At 40.2% G+C, this 24,806-nt stretch overlaps 1 protein-coding gene across 1 annotated transcript in view; it reads right to left on the bottom strand.

Annotated features, from left to right (window-relative positions):
* The window catches only part of PLA2R1 (phospholipase A2 receptor 1, 180kDa), a 134,962-nt gene that overhangs the window by 78,968 nt on the left and 31,188 nt on the right, over positions 1–24,806 (bottom strand). Inside the window, exons 6-10 of the mRNA XM_010859024.1 lie at positions 18,467–18,640; positions 14,233–14,346; positions 13,602–13,745; positions 4,371–4,565; positions 3,091–3,248 (exon numbers count right to left, since the gene is read on the bottom strand). Coding sequence (XP_010857326.1) covers positions 3,091–3,248; positions 4,371–4,565; positions 13,602–13,745; positions 14,233–14,346; positions 18,467–18,640 — 785 coding nt within the window. The remainder of the gene's footprint in view (positions 1–3,090; positions 3,249–4,370; positions 4,566–13,601; positions 13,746–14,232; positions 14,347–18,466; positions 18,641–24,806) is intronic.

Below are 24,806 nucleotides of genomic sequence, written 5' to 3'. Positions count from 1 at the left end.
TGTGCACCAAAATTACCTGGGTTATTAAAACACAGATGATTGGGATCCATGTGTCTCATTCAGTAAGTTAGGTGGGACCTGAGAATTTGCATTTCTAACAAGTTTTTTGGTGATATTGATGCTGCTGGTCTGGGGGGGCCACAATTTGAGAACCACTTGGATGAAACTAGTTCCCTGACCAAGTGATAATACTGCTGCTTCTCTCCAATCACTTCTAGGTGTTAAACTGAATGCTTTGGGGCTTCCCTGATGCTGGGGAAATGCCTGGAAGGCACTGTGAATAACTTTAGATAACATTATCATAGCTGAACTTCATGTTCAACCCCAGATACACTTCTTCACGAATTTTCCAAAGCGCCACTCCATTTCCTCTTTTAATAATAGGCTGCTGCCTGCATGCCTTTTCTTAGTTCTACTGAAGGCTGTTCTCATATCCTTCATGAATAATGAAATACAATAACTGCTAACTGATTAAAATTTTATTCTGTCAAGAGATTTTTTATTTTAACACCAATCAGACCTTTAGACTAAAACCGCACAGTTGAAATTTTAGTGTCTCAGGCATGCAAGGATTTAGGTGAATAGACAGCTCTTCCATGACCCTCAGAAACATACCACGTCAGAGGGTGACAACGTAACCCATAAAAGCAGCTTTGTAGCTCATTCCCATGGAGTCTCCAGCAAACCATTCAGCTCTAAGATGGTGTCAGGCACACTGTAGTTGCTTAATAACTGTTTCATGGACAGATGAATGAATTGTTTCCTAGGCTCTCAGATTCAAATTGAGGTATCAACCATGTTTAGGTAAATAGTTAATTATAATAATTACATTCATATTGAGCTCAACTTCAAAGAAATGAATGTTACTTTTTATGTATCTACTATTTTAGCAGCTACCAAGTTGCTAAAAGGGGGCCACAAAATACCACACTTACAGCAGCATGGTCCTGACACATCCAGTGATGTTAGAACCTATCTTTTCTCTCTTAAGAATAATTTCTCTGTCCAAATTGGCTCCTGTTCTGTGAATATGCTAAGTGAAATACTCAGGTCTGTCAAATGAAAAAGGAGAATGTCAATAGGAAATTAAGGTCACCTTTAATTATATCAAAACTAATAAACCAATAAAACCTCAAATACTATAGTGGCTTTCAGGAGAGTTAGACCCAAGCAAACACTTAGAGAGGTCATCGCCTCCACCAAGTGTGACCCTGAAACACTGCCTGAGCGCTATCATTGTAACTGCATGTACTTGTGACAGCCTTGAAAGTTACAACATGGAATGTGTCATAAGAATAAGTGCTTAGGCATTTCCTATGTTTGGCTGGCACAGTCATCTTGTGAAGCTACTTAAGTAACATTTAGTAAACTGCTTAGATCCCAGTTACCTCCTAAAACTCCACCAGTGAGTTCAGCAGCCATCTGATCAAAGAGATTGTCTATTGTAAACATACTTTGAAAAACACTGTCAAATAGCTTGAGATTAAACGAATTCTGTATAATCAGAGGTTTTAGATAAATGAGAGACTAGAGTAAGGATAAGTGTGATGTTAAGGTTACTGGGACCATTTCATTCATGTTGAGGAAAAGAACAAGATTTTCCATCAATTCACAATTTTCAGAGGTTACACACAGTGTTGAAATCCTTTTATGTTAAGAAGATAATGGAGTTTAAAAACCATCAGAGTAATTTCCTGGCTCCCTGGTTCTTCCCTTCATCTTCACCCAGGTGATCAATGGTGCTACCATCCACCGAACGGTGGGTGTTCAAGCCAAAAACCTACCTCTCTGTCACCTCTACATCTATTTTAGCAACAATTCCTGTCTTACAGAGGATCCTTGAATCTGTCTTTTTGCCTCCACATTCACTACCCTAATTCAACCACAAGAAGAGCCTCCAAACCAGTCTTTCTTCTTCCATTTTATCTTTCTCTGATCAGTTCTCTGGGGCTTCCCTGGTAGCTCAGTCAGTAAAGAAACTGCAGTGCACGAGACCCGGGTTCAATCCCTGGGTCAGGAAGATCTCTTGGAGAAGGAAATGGAAACCTACTGCAATATTCTTGCCTGGAGAACTCCATGGACAGAAGAACCTGACAGGCTACAGTCCACGGGGTCGCAAGAGGTGGACACGACTTAGTGACTAAACCACCAATCAGTTCTCTGTGGAGCAGCCACAGTTACTCTTAAAATGTAAACCATGGGGAGGGAGGTGGGAGCGGGGTTCAGGATGGGGAACACATGTATACCCATGCCAGATTCATGTCAATGTATGGCAAAACCAATACAATATTGTAAAGTAAAAAATAATTAAAACTGAAAAAGAAAGAAAAAAAGAAAGAGTGTGATGTCAACTGAGGAGGTGAATCCACAAGCCAAAAAAATAATATATATATATATATATATATGATACTTCAAACCAAAGACTGCAAAGACAGGGCTTAGGTATAGGCCACAAAATAAAATCAGTTATTTGTGAAATATTGTCATGAATCTACACTTATTTTAAATGTATTCAAATATTTGTATTTTCCAATAAAGTCTTTTTAATTTTGTAAAAAAAAAAATGTAAATCAGATCATGCCTTCACCTCCATGAAGCCTTTTAGTGGGTCCTATCCCAGGCCTATAAGCCTCACATTTTCTCATTCTTCGTGCTCCATCCCCTACCACCTTTCACCATTCATACCGCCGTACTACCCAGGTCTCTGTTTTGATTACCAGACAAGGCAAGCCTTGGCCTGCCTTTGGGGTCTCCTGCCTGAAATGTTCTCCTGCTCTTCCAGAGACATTTTTGTTCTTCAGGTCCTATATTAAATGTCACCTCTTCAGAGAACTTGCATTGACTGTCCTGTCTGAAGAAGCTGTCCCGACCCAAATTCCTCATTCTCTTGACCCCATGTCCTCAGAGTGATCATCACAACTGCAGCCAGCGTGTGCTTTCAGTGTGTGTGTGTGTTTTCCTGCCTAGTGTGGAAGCCCCAGGGGGAGGAGGCGCTGTGTCTGTGTTCGTCTCTGCCACAACCCGTCCCTGGCCCCAGTGGCTCTCAATACAAGTTCAGCGAAGTGAGCATGGAACAACGAGTCAACTTACAGATTGCTCTGCTGAGACACACAACTGGCTTCTATTTGGAAAAATGTGGGGCTCAAGTGTGTGCCAGTTAGTAAAGGTGACCGAGGAGCCATTAGACCACTCAAAGGAAACTGGAATTTTATGGCTGCTCAAACCAATCCATGTTTCTGATGCATTTTCTGCAAGAGATTAACGTAAATTACTTACAAGAATCCTAGTATCTGCAAAGGCAGTAACACAGGGGCTGTTACCAATATATACCACTTTGCATGTGATTGCTCCTTTGTTTCTTCATGGAATGAAACCTGTTTAAAGTTTTGCTATAAAACACCTGCTTAAACTTTTCTCCCATTCATCTATCCATATCTGCTCAATATAGGCTTATGAGTGAGGCAGACTGACAGCGAAAGTCGTGCAAGGACAAAGCTTGAGCTAGTCAGATTCCTGGAACCAGTTTGTTTGTGCTACAGTATGGAAAGTAAGTCTGAAAAGTCTTGTTTTTCTTATACTCTAAAAAGAGAAAATAGGAAGGTTGATTGAATTAAGAAAAGGCACTTAAAAAAATAAAACTTTTAATAATGTCTAGCTTTACTTTTTTTTTTTTTTCCTTTTGACCAGGAAAAAAAAAAAAGAGCAGAAACTCTTAGAAGCATTGAATGGGAGAATGAGGTGTCTTGAAAAGTAAATAAAATAAAGCTTGCCAGTCTAGGTGGGTTGAAGAGACCATTGGTGGCTGGGAGAGTGTCCAGTGACTTGTTGAGATGGAGGCAGCCACAGGATTCTTTCAATCCCAGTGCAGAGTGAGGAACAATGACAGAAAGAATTTGGTTTTCACTCCAAACTAAAAACTAACATTAAAACGGCCATAAAAGTAGATGCTGAGGATTCTTTCCACTAAAAACAATTTACTCGAAGCCAATGATTTCAATGATTTTGTTAGGAACTTCCTTTATTGCTTGGATTACATGGCCACAGCACATTACTGCTATCTAATACCCACTATAGTAAGTTACAGGTTCAAGTTTTTTAAATTAGAAGTTTCAGGAAATTACCTTTCCTCTTTAAAGAAAACCCCCAAACCCCTATCATCAAATTTATCTGGCATATGTGAGATATTACAAAGTTTATTAATATGTATTATGTAAAAATTCAATGAATTTGCATGCCTGGATATTATTTGGAAATTTCAGATGTATGTGCCATAAAGAATCACTTTAAAATAGTTTAATTTCTTGTCAACTTTACTAATAAAGAGCGTTACTATGTATATACCTCTTAAACCAAAGACACTTGGCACTCACCATCTCCAAGGAGGGTTACAAGAAACTCCACTTCTGCTAACGAAGTTATGTCTGTTAATACACTGTTGTTGGACTGGCAAGACTGCAAAGCCTCATTCCAGGTCTTTTTTTCTTTCTGCAGTTTATAGCAATTACGATTGTGGGGATTCCAGCCAGGCTCACAGTGGGTAGCATAGTATTTCCAAGCATCATTTTCTTTTTGAACCAACAAAAAAACAATGTCACTTTCCACAATTATTTTGACATTACTTATTACCCACAATATAAATCACCATCAATATGTGATTATTTTTTAAACTTGAAAAACAGAAGCATATGATACAATAACATATAAACGATATCCTTCTAGGTCTTCAGACTTGAGAGGGATCCCAACTGTGATCTAGATCTAGGGTCTAATGGACCTCAGTGCTTTATTTTCCAGATGAGCTAAGGCACAAAGAGGTTAAGCAGACTTGGTAAGATATTACAGCCTAAGCGAGAGTCAGGGTATTCTGACTCTCGCTTAGGTTGTATGATAAATATCATATTCTAACACATATATATAGAATCTAGAAAAATGGTACTGAAGAATTTATTTATATGGCAGCAGTGGAGAAACAGACATAGAAAACAGACTTATGGACATTGGGAGAGGGGAGGAGAGGGTGAGATGTATGGAAAGAGTAACATGGAAATTTACATTACTATATATAAAATAGATAGCCAAGGAGTATTTGCTGTATGGTTCAGGAAACTCAAACAGGGACTCTGTATCAACCAAGAGGGGTGGGATGGGGAGGGAGATGGGAGGGAGACTCAAAACAGAGGGGATATATGTATACCTATGGCTGGTTCATGCTGAGGTTTGACAGAAAACAACAAAATTCTGTAAAGCAATTATCCTTCAATTAAAAAAATAATTAAATTAAACATATATAAAATTCAGCAGTTGGAGCTGCCATTTAAGTCTTTTTACACTGAAAGAGGAGTATTATGAAACACAAATGGCTTTCAAAGGATTTTATATACAGTATTGGGTGCGGGGATAGATATTTATTCTCAGATGAAAAGAATTCAAAATTCTCTGGCCACTTTCTCTAGAACAGAGATAATAGCTTTCATTTTGAGGGTCAGTCTGAGTGCCTCTGGAGTCTCTCTGGGCTCAGATGGACTCTGGGTTCGACTTACAGGAGAACAATGCCACGATCCTTTGACACTGGCAGGGAAGGCAGCTGTGTATGTGCACATTTTGACCGTCTTGTTCCAGGAGCTTGCCCCCAGGCTGATGACGGCATTTTTACTTTATTACCTACAACTGCTTCCTTTGTGGCTCAGCGGGTAAAGAATCTGCCTGCAATGTGGGAGACCTGGGTTTGATCCCTAGGTTGGGAAGACACCCTGGAGAAAAGAAAGGCTATGCACTCCAGTAGTCTGGCCTGGAGAATTCCGTGGACTGTACAGTCCATGGGGTTGCAAAGAGTTGGACACAACTGAATGACTTTCACTTCACATTACCTACAACTGGGTGCTTCCCTTCAGCACTAACTTAGAAACACCTTCACTGCTAATTTAGGAAACAAGACATTCTTTCAAAATTGCTTCTAGGTCTCTAACAGAGATTAGAATCACAGTGGAAGAATGTTAGAACATTTAGGTAGATCAATAATATCAACCTAAAAACATAATCACAGAACCCCTTAAAAAAAATGAACCTAGCTCTCTCTCTCTCTCTCCCCCGTGTGTGTGCACAAGCGTGCTCTCTCTCTCTCTCTCTCTCTCTCTCTCTCTCACTCACTCTCTCTCTCTCTCACTCACTCTCTCCGCTCTCCCCCACAACTCCGCGCACTCCTCCACTCTCTTCGAGTCTTTGGGTTGGCATGCCCTCCCACTTCGAGGATGGATTCTCCTGCTATCTTCTAAATAAAATGGAGCTGTAACACTGATTTGCCTAAGAGCTGTAGCACAGCTTGTCCAAGACCCAAGAGCTGTGACGCGCTGAGGGCTTTAATGTCCATCGCTCCAAATCTTTGTTGTGACGAGACAAAGAACTGAGGAACATACACTCGCGTGACAGGAAACTTTTCCTTATATGCTCATATTCTGCCCTCCCCCAGGAGGTGTCCCATCTGCTGTGAAATTCTTGACCCCCTCAGAATTGTCAGGCTAGAAGGAGGGGGATACATAAGTGAGCATGGATCGTCTTTTCCTGGAACGGCCTGGGACATGGGATATTTAACCCATCTATGTTTTCATCCGCACCTGATCAAGCCCACCAAGGCAGAACGGACTTTAAGAGAGAAATAGTCTTGGACCACGTGGTGTTCTGGTTCGGCCTTGCTGACCGGCAGGTGAAGACACACCGATCCCCCATCTCCCTCTGGGATCTGGCAGGATTTGGACAAGGATGACCTGCCCCTCCCCCATACTGGATGATGACGCACCCACCGGCCCTGTGCTCCACCAGGACCGGAGGCCACCTTAATGCCCGATCCAGGGCCAGGTGAAGTTCCTGCAGCAGCCGCAGCTCCTCTGCCAGCTCTCCTGGAGGTGGTAGAGCCGCCACCTCGGTGGGCTCCGATCCTGGTGGCAGAAGCCTCTGGCCAACACTTCCAGGATCTGGCTCCAGCCGAACCGCCCAAATTATACCCTCCTCTCCTGGTGAGTACTGACAGGCAGGGGAGGGAGACCTTGGAATTAAGGAGAGACTGCAGCAGCAGCAGCAGCAGCGCTCTGCCAGAGAGCTGGAGGGAACGAAAGAGAACAGACAAGAGATTTGCAATGCTAGCTGCTGCTCTGGGAAAGTCTATCTCGGGCCCTCTGGAAAACCTCCTCTGCCCCAGGGACAGGACAGTCCTTCAACCTGTCCCAACGGAGGCCCCGGGCCCCATTACAGCCAAACCAGTGTGCCCAGCGCTGAGGTTTTGGCCACTGGAACAATGAATGCCCTAAGGCAAGGAAGGAAGAGGAAGCTCCCGCAGTTGTGGGGCTTGCTGACTTGGAAATTAAATAGGGCTGCCGGGGCTCAGAGATATCAGGTCCCCGAGAGCCCATGGTAACCTTAAAAGTGGGGGACCAAAACATTGACCCCATGGTGGATACAGGAACAGAACTGTCAGTAGTAACAAAACCTGTGGCACCACTGTCCAAAAAGACTACCGCTGTAACTGGGGTATCTGGAGAAGAGATGACTAAATCGTTTTGCCAGCCCAGAAAATGTCAGATGGGGGGAGGGCACCAAGTGATTCATGAATTCCTCTACATTCCTGAGTGCCCAGTACCCGTGTTGGGAAGAGACTTGCTCTCCAAACTAGGAGCACAAGTGACTTTCTCCCTAAGAGAGGCCCACCTTCCGGATGAACACTATGACTTATTTGCTCTCTCTCTCAATATCACCCCAAGATGAGTGGAGGTTGCATGAGCCTCCGAAGGAAGAACTGGGTGGGCCAGAAGAGCATGAGAGAGAGCTAACTTAATTATTCCCTGAAGTCTGGGCGGAAGACAACCCCCTCTCCCCCCAGGCTGGCTAAACATCAAGCCCCAGTGATAATAGAACTCAAACCAGGCACCATCCCGGCTAGAAAGCGCCAGTACCCCCTACCGATAGAGGCCTGGGCCGGCATACTGCCCCACGTCAATAGATTGAAACAAGCGGGCATTCTAGTAGAGTGCCAGTCGGCTAGGAATACTCCCATCCTGCCAGTCAAAAAGGAAGAAGGACAGGACTATAGGCCTGTACAAGATCTCAGGCTAGTCAGCAAGGCTACTGTGACTTTACACCCCACTGTTCCAAACCCCTATACCTTACTTAGTCTCCTCCTGCCAAGGACTAAAGTTTATACTTGCCTAGATCTCAAGGATGCCTTCTTCTGCATACGCCTCGCCCCAGCGTTACAGCCCATCTTTGCCTTTGAATGGGAAGGTCCAGTCAGGGGCACCAAACAATGGCTCACCTGAACTCCCCCACAAGGGTTTAAGAACTCTCCAGCCATCTTTGGGGAAGCCTTGGCTTCTGACCTGGACTCATTCCATCCAAAAGAGTATGGATATTGGCTCCTACAATACGTGGATGACCTGCTGCTGGCTGCCGAGACCAAGGAAAAATGTTAGGAAGGGACAAAAACACTGCTCCAGCTGCTGATGGAAGTAGGTTGCTGCTGCTGTTGCTAAGTCACTTCAGTCGTGTCTGACTCTGTGCAACCCCATAGACAGCAGCCCACCAGGCTCCCCCGTCCCTGGGATTCTCCAGGTAATAACACTGGAGTGGGTTACTGGGTGTCAAAGAAGAAGGCACAGATCTGCAAGGAGGAGGTAAGGTATCTGGGGTTTGTTTTAAAGAAGGACACAAGGTTCCAGATCCTAGTTGGGTCCTATATACTGATGGCACTAGCCTGATAAAACAAGGACAACAGCTGTCAGGTTAGCCAAAGTGGAAGGGGCCATCAAGACTGAAAAGGGATGGTGGGAATTGCCAAGTGGCAAATTATTGGCACCGGAGGAGCTGGCACACACTCTGGTAAGCCAAACACACCAAGCGACCCACCTAGGCCATGCTACCTGCTCACAGGTTAATGCTGCCTCTCGGCACAGACAAAAGCCTACGGGTATTCAGCTGAAAGGCACGTTGCCCTTTGAACACCTGGGAGTGGACTTCACTGAAATGAAACCTCACCGACATTACCATTACTTGCTAGTCATGGTATGTACATTCTTGAGATGGGTAGAAGCTTTTCCTATCTGGACTGAAAGAACATCAGAAGTAGCCCAGTGACTGCTTAGGGAAATGGTTCCCAGATTTGGATTTCCTACCAGCATTGGATCAGACAATGGTCCAGCTTTTGTAGCGGGCTTAGTACAACAAGTAAACAAAAGTTTAAACATCAAATGGAAACTGCACACTGCATATAGGCCCAGAGTTCTGAGATGGTGGAATGAACCAACCGGACACTTAAAGAGACTCTCCAAGTGGATCATAGAGACTTGCTTCTGACGGCTCTGCTCAGACTCAGGATGACCCCACAGTCCCAAGGCTATTCTCCATACAAAATTGTGTATGGGAGGCCCCCTCCCATAATAAAAGAGGTTGTCAACAAATTTGCCTCAGGTAAGGGGGGATAGGATTTCACAGCAGATGGAACTGGGTAAGGTAATACATTGGGTAACTAAGTTTGTACAAGAAAGGGTGCTGTTCCCCCTTGGGGAACAGATTCATGAGATTACGGTTGGTGACCAAGTATGGGTCAAAGATTGGAAACATGATTTACTAGCCCCTTGGTGGAAGGGCCCTTATACTGTTATTCTAACTACCCCTACTGCAGTTAAAGTTACAGGTATTGCCCCGTGGATCCATCATATGAGGGTGAAGAGAACATACCACGCAGACCCAAAAAATGCTGAATGGACTGCACAGAGGGACCCTGCTGACCCTCGAGAGACTAAGACCATCCTTAAGAAGAAGGAAAAAAAAGATCCTGGACGAACCCCTTCAGGATGAAGCCACACAATCAACTCCTGCTGCTCGGCCTCATCAACATGCACATTCCTACGCCAACCTCCACAATACCTCCAACTGTTGGGTATGTGGGGCTATGCCTCTGTCTGTGATGGATGGACTTCCCTGGTGGCTGTCACCGCTCCGCCAAGGAGATTTTAAACCACTCTGCTCTTCTCTGGGACACAATCATAATCTTTCCCTGCTCTCTGGGTGTAAGCCAGACCTACAGTCAATAGACTCGGGTCATAGGGTTACATTTGATATAAATGCCAGTGTAACAAAAGCCTAACCTACAACAACCCCTGGTAAATCTATCTTATTTACATGCTAGTTGGACAAGATCTGTGTTTCAATGGTATTGCTGCCTTATTCATACCCTCTATAAGGACAACAGACATTATGATTAAAGTAGAGGCCTTGACTAAGTTCACAAAACAGGCCCTCCTAGATAGAAAAAAAGCCATCCAAGCCTTAAATGAAGAGCAAATCCAAATGAGAAAAGCAGTAATTCAAAATAGAATGGCTCTGGACATACTCACAGCTGCTCAAGGAGGGACCTGGGCTATAATTAAGGTTGAATGTTGTGTATACATACCTGACTTATCTGGCAATGTATCAACTGCTTTAGATGACATGAAAAACCAGGTAAAAGCAATGTCAAATGAAAACATTCCTTTCTGGACTTTGGTCCTATCTTGGGTGAAGGGCGATTGGTAGAAAACTATATTTACCATTATTATAGTTGCCTTGATAGTTCTGCTTTGTGGACCCTGGATTTTACAATGTATTCAATATATCCTTATGAATGATGCTCATAATATGAGTTAAGAGCATCAGGAGAGGGGAATGAAGGAGGAAACAGACAGAGCTGGACTCCATCTTAGGCCAGGCTGTGAACATTAGGCTATACGAATGGTCACCCTCCCAGTGGACTCTGAACTTTGTGCCTGGTGTCTATAGAAATGACATACCAATGGAAAACCAGACCCCCGGATAAAAGAGCCTCAGGACTTGTACTTGGACTCTCCATTGCCTAAAAGAATATGCTAATTATCTCTGTAACAGAACAAAGTGGTAAATTCCATAATGCTTATCAGGATATGACCACAGGCCTATTGATAATTGTCCACGGTTAACTACCTAGGCTTTAGACATATGAATCATGGGTTAACTTTGATTGTATCTTTCTTTTCCTTTGTTCAGACTAGTTTCAGGGAATTTGGGGAGGTGGGTTTGGGCACGTACACTTAGGGTATAGAAGGTTTTCACAAAAACTGCTCGGGGTCCCTGGGTAAGAGGAGACTCTGCCTTGGGCCCGCCGGTGTAATAAACTGCACTCCACTATCTGCATTGTCCTTCTGAGTGAGTTTGTTTTCTGGAACACGTGGCTACAACAATAGCTTTTCTTCCAAGGAGCAAGTGAAGAAGGAATTCATAGGGCCTGGACTCCATCTTAGGCTTGTTCATGCTGATCATGCTCAGCCACCTTTCCAATGGACTCTGAACTCTGTGTTTAGTGCCTATGAAAACAACAGAAGGAGAAGATCCCCTCCCAACAGGGGAACCTTGAAGATCGTATCTAGGTTACTCATCGCCTAAGAGAAAACATACACTAATCACCCCTTCCTCCAGACAGGCCATAAATTTTTCTGTATCTATCAGGTTTATCGATTATTGGCTAATTGTTTGACTGTTTGAGCACATGAGCGCATAGCACGTGAATGATGGGGTTATTGGGATTGTATTTTCCTTGGTTTATGTAAGTCTCAAGGAATTTGGTACACATGGGGTATAAAAGATTTTCACAAATGCTGGTCGGGGTCCTTGGCTAAGAGGAGACTCTGCCTTGGGCCTGCCGGTGTAATAAACTGCACTCCACTAAAAAAAAAAAATGAACCTAAATTTCACTCTAAAAGTTAAGATAAAAAGAAAACATGGGAACTTCTCTGATTGATGCAAAGGTGGAGACAAGTAAGGAACCAGGGGACCCTGGATACACAGTCTGAAGATACTGGATGAGATCATCAAAAGTATTTGTTGGACCTGAAACAGCATCAGATAATCCAAACAAACTTAGCTTAACTGCCATTATTTCTGGTCTTCTGACCTCAATTAATAGATTAGGACAGCAAATAAAATGAAAGAAAAGATGGATGGCAGGAGAATGTGCAGGAGGGCATAAGAAAAAGAAAAATAAAGGCAGAAGAAATTGAGGCAAGAAAATGAAAGGAAAAGAGGGAGGGACAGGGTGATAATAGCCATAGCAATGTCAGCACATTTTTGACATAATGAAAAAAATCTCTAGAGAAAAAAATGATGAAGTGCTTCTTCTACGCACCCCTATATTTCATATATCTTTAGATTTAGCTACTTAAAGGAAAATAAAAGTTAAAGCTTAATTGTAAGGAGGTGTAGAGAAGAAGGAACACTTCCACACTGTTGGTGGGAATGTAAATGGTGCAGCCACTATGGAGAACATTGTAGAGGTTCCTTACAGAACTAAAAATAGAACTACCACTTGATCCAGTAATCCCACTCCTGGACATATATACAAAAAAGACAAAAGCTCTAATTAAGAAAGATACATGCATCCCAGTGTTCATAGCAGCACTATTTACAATAGCCAGGACATGGAAGAAACCTAAATGTCCATCAACAGATGAGTGGATAAAGAAGATGTGGTATGTATACATATATATGATGATGGAATATATATATATATAATGGAATACTACTCAGCCATAAAATGAATGAAATACTGCCATTTGCGACAACATGGATGGACCTAGAGATTATCATGCTAAGTGAGGTAAGTCAGGCAAAGGCAAATCTCATGTGATATCACTTATATGCAGAACCTAAAAAAATGGTACAAATGAATTTATTGACAATAGACTCACAGACATTGTAAACAAACTTATGATTACTAAAGGGGAAAAAGGGGATAAATTAGAAATCTGGGATTAACAGATACACACTACTATATACAAAGTAGATAAAGAACAAGGACCTACTGTATAAAACAGGGAACTATATTCAGTATTTTGTCATGACCTATAATGGAAAAGAATCTGAAAAAGAACTGTTGTTTCCAAAGACAAAAAAAATTTTTTTAAAGAATTGTTTTTAATTATGCTGGTAATGATTCTTTTAAAAATGGTTATATTTTTATCTCTACTTACTGAGTTAAGACATTAATTCCATAAAATTAAAAAGAAGTAATAGATCTTAAGAATGGAAGTAACTGGGCTTCAGGTACTAGATTGTAATTATGTCATATTTAAGTCTTAGGTACACCTTAAAGTTTTGTTTATTATTTTGAGAAGAAAATATTACTAATAAGAGATACAGAGTATGATAGGAGATCAATGAAGTAAAGAATTTTATAAGACTATTTTCTAATTTATATGTTTAATTTCTAGGGTAATCATAAATAAAACTCAACTAGAATAGAAAAGGAAGCATATCTTGTTTTTCTAAGCAGAATGAGTAAGAATGCCAATTTTTTAAAAAGAGAGGGGAGAAGGTATTTTCTATGGTTAGGTTATTTTGCTTTAGTTTTTAGTAAAAACCTAAATGCATTTGTTAAATTCATGGTGCCTTGGGAATAACAGATCTTATCTCATTACACATTTTTATTTGTATAAAGACTAGTTTTAGCTAAGTTTAAATTATAAATTATTAGCAAAAAATAGAGGAATTTGAATATATTGAGAGGACAAGCAAACAACTCATAAAAACAACGTAGAAACACTCACCAACTACTCCATGATCAGTGGGATTTAGATATTTTTTACACACGTAGGGCAAGGTAGACTCACAATCCCGACTTTTCCAGGCCTTTGGCATAAATGCATTAAATGTTCCACAGTGATATTCAACAAATGGCTCAAAATTTATTTCTGAAAACACAATGTTTGTGTACTTACTGTTAGAAGCAAAAGCAGTTTAATATATACTGAAATGTAGTTTTAGCATCAAGGAGACAACCTTTCTCTTTGGCATATGTAGTAAATTCTGTAAGATAGTATATTTAAGAGTTTGCAGTTGAAGTCCAGACATGACAATGAAATGATTTCCCAAAGATAGAAACAGCTGATTTTATTGTTTTAGGGTAAACAGAGATTTTTAAATCTGTTGCTATTTTTAAAACAGTTGACTAGAATCTTGGCTTTGACCCAAATCCTTCTGAAACCTTGGCTAAATGGCTTACCTTCTTGGCCTTCATTTCTTGTTCGGAAAAGCATGCCTTATAGAAATTCAATCAGGCTTTAAAAAACATTTATAAGCCACTTTCACAATAACATGTTGTATATGTACATGCGAAATATTGCTGTTTAGGCTGTGGGATGAGTCCTCAGTCAAAGGTATACAAAACACTTCAGGTACCTGGCTTCCAGTTCAGATAGCTGAGTGGTGTTCTATCAGACCACTGCCAACCAGCATCTTCATCCAGCTGATTCAGACCCATCCATACTTCCACTGCTTCACTGCCCAAGTGCTCTGAAATAAGAGAAATACGGAATTTCAAAAACAAAATTAACATTACACTTATTTCTTGTTTTTCTATTCCTGGAGCATGGATTCATAAATTAACTCCATCAGTGATAGAAAGGGGTTTGAGTGCTACTAAACCTCACCCTGGTGGTTCAGAGTAAAAAAGCCAGCCTAAGAAACACGGCAGTTTCCTAAAGGCTCACTGAAGCAGCTGTGAAGTGCTTAATCTAGGCACCCAGGAATGCTGCCTCTCAGCGGTCATCAGTCCATCGAGTTCATGGTTACAAATTCGAGACCATCTGACTTGTGTGAACTCAGGCACTTGAGGGTTCTAGAGCGTGAAGGAGAAAGTGCCCAGGGCCAGTCGTAGAAAGCGCCCCTCTGTCTTCCTTCTTTTGCCATGTGTGTCTGGCGGCCTCAGTCTGCAAGCTCAGGACTCTAGTATGCTGAGGCCACCTCAGGCCCTGAACAAGAGGAATAGGAAGAAATGCTATTAAATCTGTATAATGGGTATGTGTGCATACAGACATAATTTTTCCACTTTTCATAATTTTTGCACTCTTGAAACATCTCACAGTTAAAAAATTGAACAATTTAGGGGACCTTTTTTGTTTTTTAGGAATCTGGCAAGGGAGAGGAAAGCAGATTAAGTATTAGTAGTGTTGGGAGGCAAGTCTTCAAATTTAAGGTATGCTGAAGCAAGCAGGGAGATGGCTCCCCAGTTAAGGAGTGGGAGCGGTCTGGCCAAGAGGAGAGTATCATGCCAGGGACCATGGTATCCAGAGCAATCAGCAGCAGGTAGGGCCATGAGCTGTGCAAATGCTTCTTCAGCTGGAGGTGGGAGAATGTCTCCTTGGCAGGCCAACCCTGTGGCCTCTGCTCCTAACTACTGTGCCACAGCTCTTCCTTTTTAATTCAATGCCATTTTTGTTATAAATGCTACATAGAAACATGTGCATTGACATGTCTGTGTAGAAAAATATGCTTATCAAAATTATAGAATTAGAGGAAAATTTTCTTTGATTTTTTTTCTTCCTGTGTACGTGAACTTTAAAAATTATTCTAGAATAAACACGTGCTACTTGTGCTATAAAATTTGGGGTAAAAAAACTAGTATCAGAGGCTTTACTGAAAGTAACTAAGTTTGCAACACTTTTAAATGTTGCCATTTAATCTTGTCATCTATAAAGGAGGGCATTGATCCCTTATGATTATCTGCTTCAGAACTCAATTTCTTCTGAGCCAGATGCAGGGGCCCTGCCTGAGACTGAGACCCTGACAGATAAGAGTTATAAATAGGGTGACTGTCTGTCCCAGTTTGCCTGGAAAATTCATGGCTTATGCTGGTAGTTCCAGAATAAGTATTAATGGCAGCCCCTTTTACTCTAAAGGGTCTCAGTTGGGATGATCAATTGCATGGTCACCCAGTTGCGAAGATTAGTGCATTCATATCACAAGGCTGCAGAGCCTTCTGTGATAGGGCATCTCAATACAACAGTGGAAAACTAGAACCAAAACCTTTAAGGAAAGAGAAAAAGGTGTTTTATAATTTGGAGATACCCTAAATCACTATATAGCATAACATTCATGGGCCCTGCCCTTCCAAGATTCTGTGGCATAAACATGAGTCTCTTCTTAATGTCTGTTTGGTTAGTCCTTCCAATAGCTTTGTTGTTGTTGTTGTTTAGTTGGTAAGTCATGTCTGACTCTGCTACCCTGTGGACAATAGCCCGCCAAGCTCCTCTGTTCATGGGATTTCCCAGGCAAAAATACTGGAGTGGGTTTCCATTTCCTTCTCCAAGGGATCTTTCCAAATCAGGGATTAAACCTGAGTCTCCTGCTTTGCAGGTGGATTCTTTACCACTGAGTCACCTGGGAAGACCACCATGTGATTAAATCATCTATCTGGTGTCATCATAACAGGAGAGAAAATGAAAGATGGATTGATAAGATGGAGAAATTTCCACATTTCATATTGGGGCAAGTGCCAAGTGATGCTTTCAAGTAACCTACTTAAAATATTTAAGTATTAATTATTCTTATCTTAGAGTTATTTTGAATAACCTCTCTTTTAACAATACATAGAAAATCATTGTGTAATTTCTAAGCTGTGTTTAAAAGTACAAAAATAGTCTATTTAGCTTCACAAGTAAATGGGCTCACAATTCTATAATAATAAATTCAAATTTAAATTTCTTTGGCTATTTCTTGACATTTGTGGCAGCTTGTATAATTCCTTGTAACATGGCTAATGTTCATCAGCAATTAACAAGAAACAGTAGACTATTCTCATCATTAAAAAATACCTTAGTCAAAACAAGCTTCCATCTTTATGAAAAGACTTCTGTTTTCCCAAACAATCTCCAAAATCTAATCATAAAATTGTGGTATTTAAATCAAAGTCTCTGACATATCTTATTTATTTCATCTTTATTCAAGTTTGATGAGTAAGTCCAAACCCTCTTATTAGATATTCCAGCAATTAAAATAGATAACAATTATAATTCATAAATAGTGCATAAAGTTTTCTATGAATACCATTAAAGGCTAATATTGATATTGGAAATGTTTTTTTCCTGCAATATGACTCACTCAAGTTGAGTTTCAATGATAATTTCCCACTTTTGTATGTCTGTGGAGAAAGTGGCCGATATATACTGTTCACACATCTGTTAAAATTCTTCTGGAAGGTACTAATGACTTTCAAAAGCCTTAAAATGTGCTTCCCCTTCCACCCAGTGAAGCTACTACTACAAACTTACAGAGAAATAATTGGGGATCTATGCACAAAGGTATGTGCAGGGATGGTTTTCAATAGTGATAAAGAAATAAAAACAAAGAATTTTATCCACCTATCCCTATCTAATACTGGAGATTAGCTAAATATCACTAACCTGAATCACTATGTAGCCACTGAAACTTATAATGTAGATCTTTATTTCTAGACATGGACAGATGTTCATTATACACATAAATTACATAAGCATTTGTACCATGGTTGCTGTTAAGTGGTCAATACACACTGAGTGTTATGTGTGCCAGACAACAATGCCAAAAAGTAGGCATTGTTAATATTTTCATTTGATAGAGGGGAGAAGTTGAGGCACAGAGAGGTTAAGTTATCTCTTTAGCCCTGCTATTAAGTGATGGAGGTGGGATTCAAACCCAGGCAGGCGGCTCTTTGGTCCCATCTCCTAACCTCTGCACAACTGCCTCATGTTTTTATTCAATATTATTTGCCATAGATACTGTGGATGTATGTATACATGCATTTATGTGAGTTTTTTGCGGGGAAAAAAAATGACTATCTTTGGATTGTGGAACTATGAGAGATTTTTCTTTTGTTTTTCTTTCTGTATACTTGAACTTTTAAAATTATCCTTTGAATAATTTTATTATTGTTATTTTAGAATAAATACGTGCAATATAATTTGAAAAAAAAAAGTCAGAAACTTTTAATGAAAGTGGCTAATTTTGTGACACTTGCAAATGTTTCCAAAAAAATTGAAATTGCTCTATGTACATATCTACAAACATTTAATCTATAAAAGAGAAGTAAGAAGAGAGTTTAAGTGAGAGGTAAAAAAAACAAGACCCAACTCATTAGCACTCTTTTGACAGTTTGTGTTATTATTTTGTAGTGTTAGTTAACACGTGTGTACTTTTGCTTTTCCAATCAAATTTTGAGTTCTTCGGCATCCACCGGAAAGCCCACTACATACTGCACATAGTGACAGACAGGTAAAATTTAGTTTAATTAGTAAACAGCTTATATTAATTAATGGAAACAGAATGGCTAAGATCTCCACCAAAGGAGGAATTTGGACTTAACTTCAGAAGTCTCCCATAGTCACTTGTTAGAGCTGCAGATTCTCCTAGGTCCCTTGCTGTGACCCCAACTTGTCTTTTCCGAGGTGGAGAAAACAAGAGAGACATGGCCAGGTGTCAAATGGAATGGCCCAGGGTTCAGGTTAAAATTCTGGGTATGACTTTGGACCATGTTAATAAAAGAATATTTTCCAAGGGACTTTTTTTTTCCAGAAGACATCTTGGCATACATGGACATAACTGTAAACAACATCATTTTAATTGTACCAACATCAATGTGCATTATACACCTACTTACTCCTTATGAAATTTTCTTCAGTCTCATCTGCAATACTTAATAAAGCAGCTCCTTGCATCTGGCATGAAGAATGAGCCTCGCTCCAGGACAGGGAGGAAAGCAGATTGAATTGGTAGCAAATGCGTGAATGGAGATCCTTCTCCCAGACTGCATCGCAGCCCACCTCTGTGGATGCTGAAAACAAAATCCATTAGAACTTTATATCCTTCTTTTATCTATACAGTGATATACTTCTGAGATTAATTTGAATGTCATGATTCCAACTTGTAATTCCTAAAACTTCAGTGCTCTTATCTATTCTTGGTTAGGTCTTTATGACAAAAAATCTGTATTGTTTTCCCACTGGCGCTTTATGGTAAAACTTGTTCAAGATTTAAAGGAAATTCAATAAATTATCAATAAAGAAGCTCTGACCCTTTCTGGGAAAATGATAGTAGCCATTTTTAAGAGAAGTAAATATAAGTGAAGTCTTTGTGAAAATAACATCTGAATTCTTTAAAAAGCAGACAGAACTTTATACTGAAAACTGTATGAATTGAAATACTTATTTAAGATAGATGCAAATGCTCTTTCAGGAGGCTTTTCCCTGCAAATACCAAAACACTAGACAGACTAAAAGGGATAAAGTAGAAATAGGAGTCTCTAATGAACAGAAGTTTTCAAATAAACACTGAGAACAGGAACATTGATATTTAGTTTTAGAAAGTTCTTTCACTGTAAATCAACTTCTGCTGTTGTTCAGTCACGAGTGGTGTCTGAATCCTTGCGACATCATGGACTGCCAGGCTCCTCTGTTCTCCACTAATAATTCAATTTTTAAAAATGTTTTAAAATTCTTTCAATCAAAAGGAGGAGAAACAAAATCCACTTGCAAAACACTGGCCAAGTGTTGAGTAGTTTGCTTTAAAGTAAATTTAACAAAGTATGAAACATGGATCTGAACTCTGAAGTTTCTTAAAATGACAGAAAATGAAAGCAAAAGTATGTTTGATGAAATTTTAAATCAAACCTCAAGGTGAACCTAAGCAGTCATAGTAATTACCTGAAATCAAACTCAGCCAAAAATTTTCAGAATGTAGACAGTGTGAACCGTGCAACAGCAAGAGTATAACTTATGGTCAGGCAATCTGCTTAAATCTAGAACAATCTTTCCCAAAGTGCAATCCACAGAGTATTACAATTTCAAGAGCTCCCCAAGAGAAGCTGGGATGTAGTGCATATGTAACCTCCTCTGGGGAATTCACAATGTACACTAGCATATTAAAGGCTCTGAGAAGTTCTCTAGTAAAGAAAAGGCTTGCTTTTAATTCACTATACTTCAAACTTATTTGACAATATGAAATCTTTTCTGTTTGCTTTCCTTTTGACACAATGCTTAGTTAGATGGCTCCCTTGGGAATGCAGAAGTTTGTTTTCATGTCTGGTTGCAACGTGCCTTCCCCAGTACTGAGTTAGTGAATGAGAAGTTATTAAACATAAATATATTAAATCTGAGATTGTCTACCGAGTTCCCTGACCTACACATGTATAGAAGGATCCAAGATTGAAGGAGAGCAGAAGACAAGTCTGTATCACCAAAGAAAATGTGTAGGAAAGGAGAAGGGAAGGAGGATGCTTCTAGTAATCATCTTGCTCTGATGTTTGAAATTTCCACGTTGAGTCTGAGTCCTTAGAGACCATTTCCAGTTAAAAAGCTATGCCATCTGTGAGATGGGACACATGCTAAGCATTATCAGACTTCATTTTAGCCCTGTTCATCCTGTGTGAGAGCTGAGTCCATGAGAGAGGAGCAGGGTGGTGCTTCATTGTGCATGAAAATCATTTAGCAGACTTCTGAAAAAACCACAGATTCCTGGTTCTCATTCTCAGAGATTCTGAATTGGTAGGTCTGGGGTGGGATTCAGAAAACTGATTTTCAAACATATTCCTGATGCCACGGGTCCACATTCTAATGCAGATGGTCCACAATGCAAATACTGGGAAACACAGGCTTGAAAGAAAACATCTGAAGGACTTCTAAGAAGTCCTAACATCTAAGAAGAGCAGGTACAAATAGCCCCTGGCTGCTAGAAGATGAGAGGAGGTCAGAAGAGGAGACTGGAGAGAATGTCAAAGGAGAGATCTGGGTACCCGGTACGTGCCTCTTGTCTCCTGCCTTGGGGAAAGTTTCGATAACGAGTCCTAACTATAAGCCTCCAGGATAAGCCATGTCAGGATAAGAAAAGGCCTGATGACTCTTCAGTAGATCTTGTTCCCATTTTTGCCAAAAACTGGCAAGGAAAGGTCCTACCCTTTCAACAGCACATGGATTGAGCTGCGTAAACACAGCCTTTGGCAGAAACCTGAATTCTGTACAGCAAAGCCTGAATTCGATACCTTAAACAGTTAAGATAAAAGGCTTGCAGGTGATCTGTCTGTGCTACAAATTGCCCAGCTCAGTTTTGTTAGTTTTTCCTTGGCTTGGTGTTATCTGTGCTAATTCTTAAGGTTAATCAAAAGGAATATCTCAAATGTTTGCAACAGATGCCCCTAATCTTCTAACAAGTCAGCCCATTTGTCATTGAAATTTGAACTAAATATAAGAATGTACACTTCTATGCAGTCAGTCCTCTCTTTGCTCCTCTGGATGGCTTGAGTATCACTCCACGAATCTTATTTGAGGATCTTATGGTAACAAATGGAATGGAAGTGCCACCCTGGGCCTGGGCACTGTGATGTGCTCTTCTGATCTCCCTTCAGGACCAAGCTGTATTTCCCCACCTGCCAGCAGACACCTCTCCTTCAACGATTGCCTTGGCTGACGAGGCTCATTGCCCAATGTCACCCTCCCTTCTCAAGAGCAGCTTGTAAACCATGATGGTCACCACAGAGCTATAAGACCCCTCCTCTCACCCCAACCAGGGCCAAATACAGCTTGAGAACTCCTTGTGGGTCAATCTGGGGGTTGCCAGTCCTGCATCACAGTCCTGAGCAATCCTGCTTTCTTCCTTTCCTTTCCATATGTATTGAGCCTGAGACTACTCCCCAAGAGACCTCCTGCAGGTTCATCTTGGCCTCTAAGACTACTTCCCGGAACCCCTCCTGTCAGAGGTTCCCATCTTGGCATGAGACATCTGCATGTATTTACTTTTAATCCTCTTGCTTTCTTCATAACTAATTTTTATTTTCAAGCCACTGAGAAAACAAGATTGAAGGCTGGTACTCTTACTTTTTCTCCAAAAATTCTAATGTAAACCATCATATTTCTTTGCATCTTTGGTTGTCTTTATATCATCTCTTCTGTCACTAAATTATGAGCTCCTTGAAAGAAACAACTATGTCATATATATCTTTGTATCTCCTATTATTTGAAGAAAGATTGCCAAAAGTCTTTTTTGCAAGATGCTATAAATAGGTGATTTTTTTTTCCCCTTTCAAAACACACTTCTTTTCTAATGAACTGAAGTGTATTCAAGTCAATACTGATTTTATTATAGATCATGACTGAGATGCAGCCATTTCTCCTTCTCTATTAGTATGGCTTTTTTTGTCTTCCCTAAGGATACAGCTTTGTCATTGTCCCACGTATACTCTTTCTTGCCACTTAAAAAAATGGTTGAATTCTTACAAAGCAAACAAACAAAAAATACACATACTATTAGAGCAACTCCGAGCTACAAAGTTACTATTTTCTCTCTCTTTGGTCTTTTATATACTCGGCACATAGTTACTGAATATCTGTTCCCTGCAAAGTGTGTTGGTAGTAAATCTCCTGTAAAAGGGATACCAAACCAAGTCAGGACTTCCTGCTCCCAGTGCCATACAAGCTCCTTGGTAGCCCTGATCGCAGTTGAAATTAAATGATGCATTATGTGATTGCTTATTGATTGTCTGTTTTTCCTCATAAAATTAAGTATCAGGAAAGCAGTACCATGTTCCATCTTTTTCCCCATCAGTGCCTAAAGGTAGTTGGGTAAGGAGACTATGATATCAAAGGAAGATGAGAAGCGGTGACCACAAAAGAAGGAAGAAAACTAGTAGGCATGGGCCCCAGAAACCCAAGGAAAGAGATAATATCAGTTTTGTTACTTATTGTCAAATCTTGGAGTACAGTGAGGCCTAAGTCATTAGTAACTTTCTGGAGCCTCTTTCAGCAGATTAACCCAATCATTTGCCTGCTCTGTGCCTGCATCCAACTGATGAGCACTGCCAAGAAAAGTCATCTGATTGATTCATTATCAACCACCCCTGAAACTTCCTGGAAATGTGACCAGTTTTCTCCAGTAAGCTTGCTCTCCCAGCAGCCACCATGTTCATTTCACACCTTTCCTGTTGTCCGAACTTCTCACGCCTTCTTCCCCTCTTCCAAGTCCACAGGTCTGGGCTGGTTACTCCTCATATTCCCCATCACTTAATCCATCAACCTTCTTGGACCTGTACTATGCTCTCTTTCTTCTCTCCTACGGAGAAGCTGTTTTTACATCCATAAAAGGCTAGTCCATCCATCTAGGATCTGGACCCCACTTCCTTCTGCCTTCTGAGAGACCATGTTTATTTCACCAATTGTTTCACTTTCCTGCATCTTCAACCTCTTTCTCTTTGATCATTTCCAGATGCACTCAAAGATGACTTAGTGTCTCTCACCTTTAAAAAACAAGAAGCAAAAAAACTCCTTCCCTTGGCTGCCCCATCCCAGTCTCTGCCTTTTCTCTACCCCTGTTAATCACATAGTTTCATACATATGCTGTCTCCAATTTCTCATCTCCCATTTACTCTTTAAAAAAAATAGTTTTGCTGAGATACAATTAACATGCCATATAACATGCCATTTAAAGTATAGAGTTCAATGGTTTTTAGTATATTCAAAGCATTGTGTAGCCATCACGACAATCAAGTTTAGAACACTTTTGTAGAAACCCAGTATCCATTAGCAATCACTCCCCACTTTTCCCTCAGTCCTCACCCCTACTCCCAGTCTGAGACAACCACTAAACTAGTTTCTGTCTCTATAGATTGGCTTATTCTGAAAATTTCACATAAATGGAATTGTACTGTGTGGTCTTTTTGTGACTGGGTTCTTAGCATAATGTGTCCAAGGGCCATCCATGTTGTAGCATGTACCAATACTTTATTTCTTTATATAGCCCAATAATATCCCATTGTATGGGTATACTATGTGTTATTAATGTATTCCTCAGTAGATAGACATTGGGTTGTATCTATTTTTTGGCTATTATAAATAATGTTGTTATAAGCATTTGTGTGCAAGTTTTTGTGTGGGCATGTGTTTTCATTTTTCCTGGATAATTAGCTAGGAGGATTGCAGGTCATATGGTAACCCAATATTTACCCTTTTAAGGAACTGACAGACTGTTTTCCAAAGCAGCTGTATCCTTTTACAATCCTTCCAGCAGTGTATGAGAGTCCCAATTTCTCTATATCCTTATCAGCGCTTGTTATTTTAGTCTGTCTTTTCGATTGTGGCCATCGTGTGAGATGTAAAGTGGTATCTCACTGTGGTTTTTGTTTTAATTTCCCTAATGGCTCATGATACTGAGTGCTTTTCATTGGTTATTGGCCATTTGTCAATCTTTTTTTTTGAGAAATGTCTATTCAGACAATTTTACCCATTTTAAAATTGGGACTGTTGTCTTTTTATTGAGTTATAAGCTTTCTTTATATATTCTAGACATAGGTCCTTTATTAGATATCTGATTTGCAAATATTTTATCCTATTTTGTGGGTTATCTTTTCACATTCTTGATTGTGTCCTTTGAAACACAGAATTTTTAATTTTGATGAAGTCTAGTCAGTTTTTTTTCTTTTATTGCTCCTGCTTTTGATGTCATATCTAAGAATTCATGAAACTTTACCCCTATGTATTCTTCTAAGAAGAATGAGTTTGAGTAAGCTCCGGGAGTTGGTGATGGACAGGGAAGCCTGGCGTGCTGCAGTCCATGGGGTCGCAAGGAGTCAGACACGACTGAACTTACTAACCGATTCTTCTAACAGTTTTATAGTCTTATCTCTTCCATATAAGTTTTCAAAATCTATCTTGAGTTAGTTTTTTATATGGTGATAGACAGAAGTTCAATTTTATTCTTTTGGATGTGAATATCCAGTTTCCCTGTACCATTTTTTGAAAAGACTATTCTCTCCCCATTGAATTGTCTTGGCATCCTTGTCAGAAATCAAAAATCGTTAAGTGTGGGCCTCTCAGTTTTATTCCATTTTGATAATTTTCAAACTTTCCATAAGTTTTGAAATTGAGAAATCTAAGTCCTCCAACTTTTTTCTTCTTTTTCATTGTTATTTTGGCTCTTCTGGGTCCTTCAAATTTCCATATGAATTTTAGGAAGAG

This window comes from Bison bison, unplaced genomic scaffold (assembly GCF_000754665.1).
Source record: "Bison bison bison isolate TAMUID 2011002044 unplaced genomic scaffold, Bison_UMD1.0 scf7180017864452, whole genome shotgun sequence".
NCBI lineage: Eukaryota > Metazoa > Chordata > Mammalia > Artiodactyla > Bovidae > Bison > Bison bison.
The sequence above is the reverse complement of the archived record's forward strand: the minus strand, read 5'-3'. Positions and strand labels throughout refer to the sequence as shown.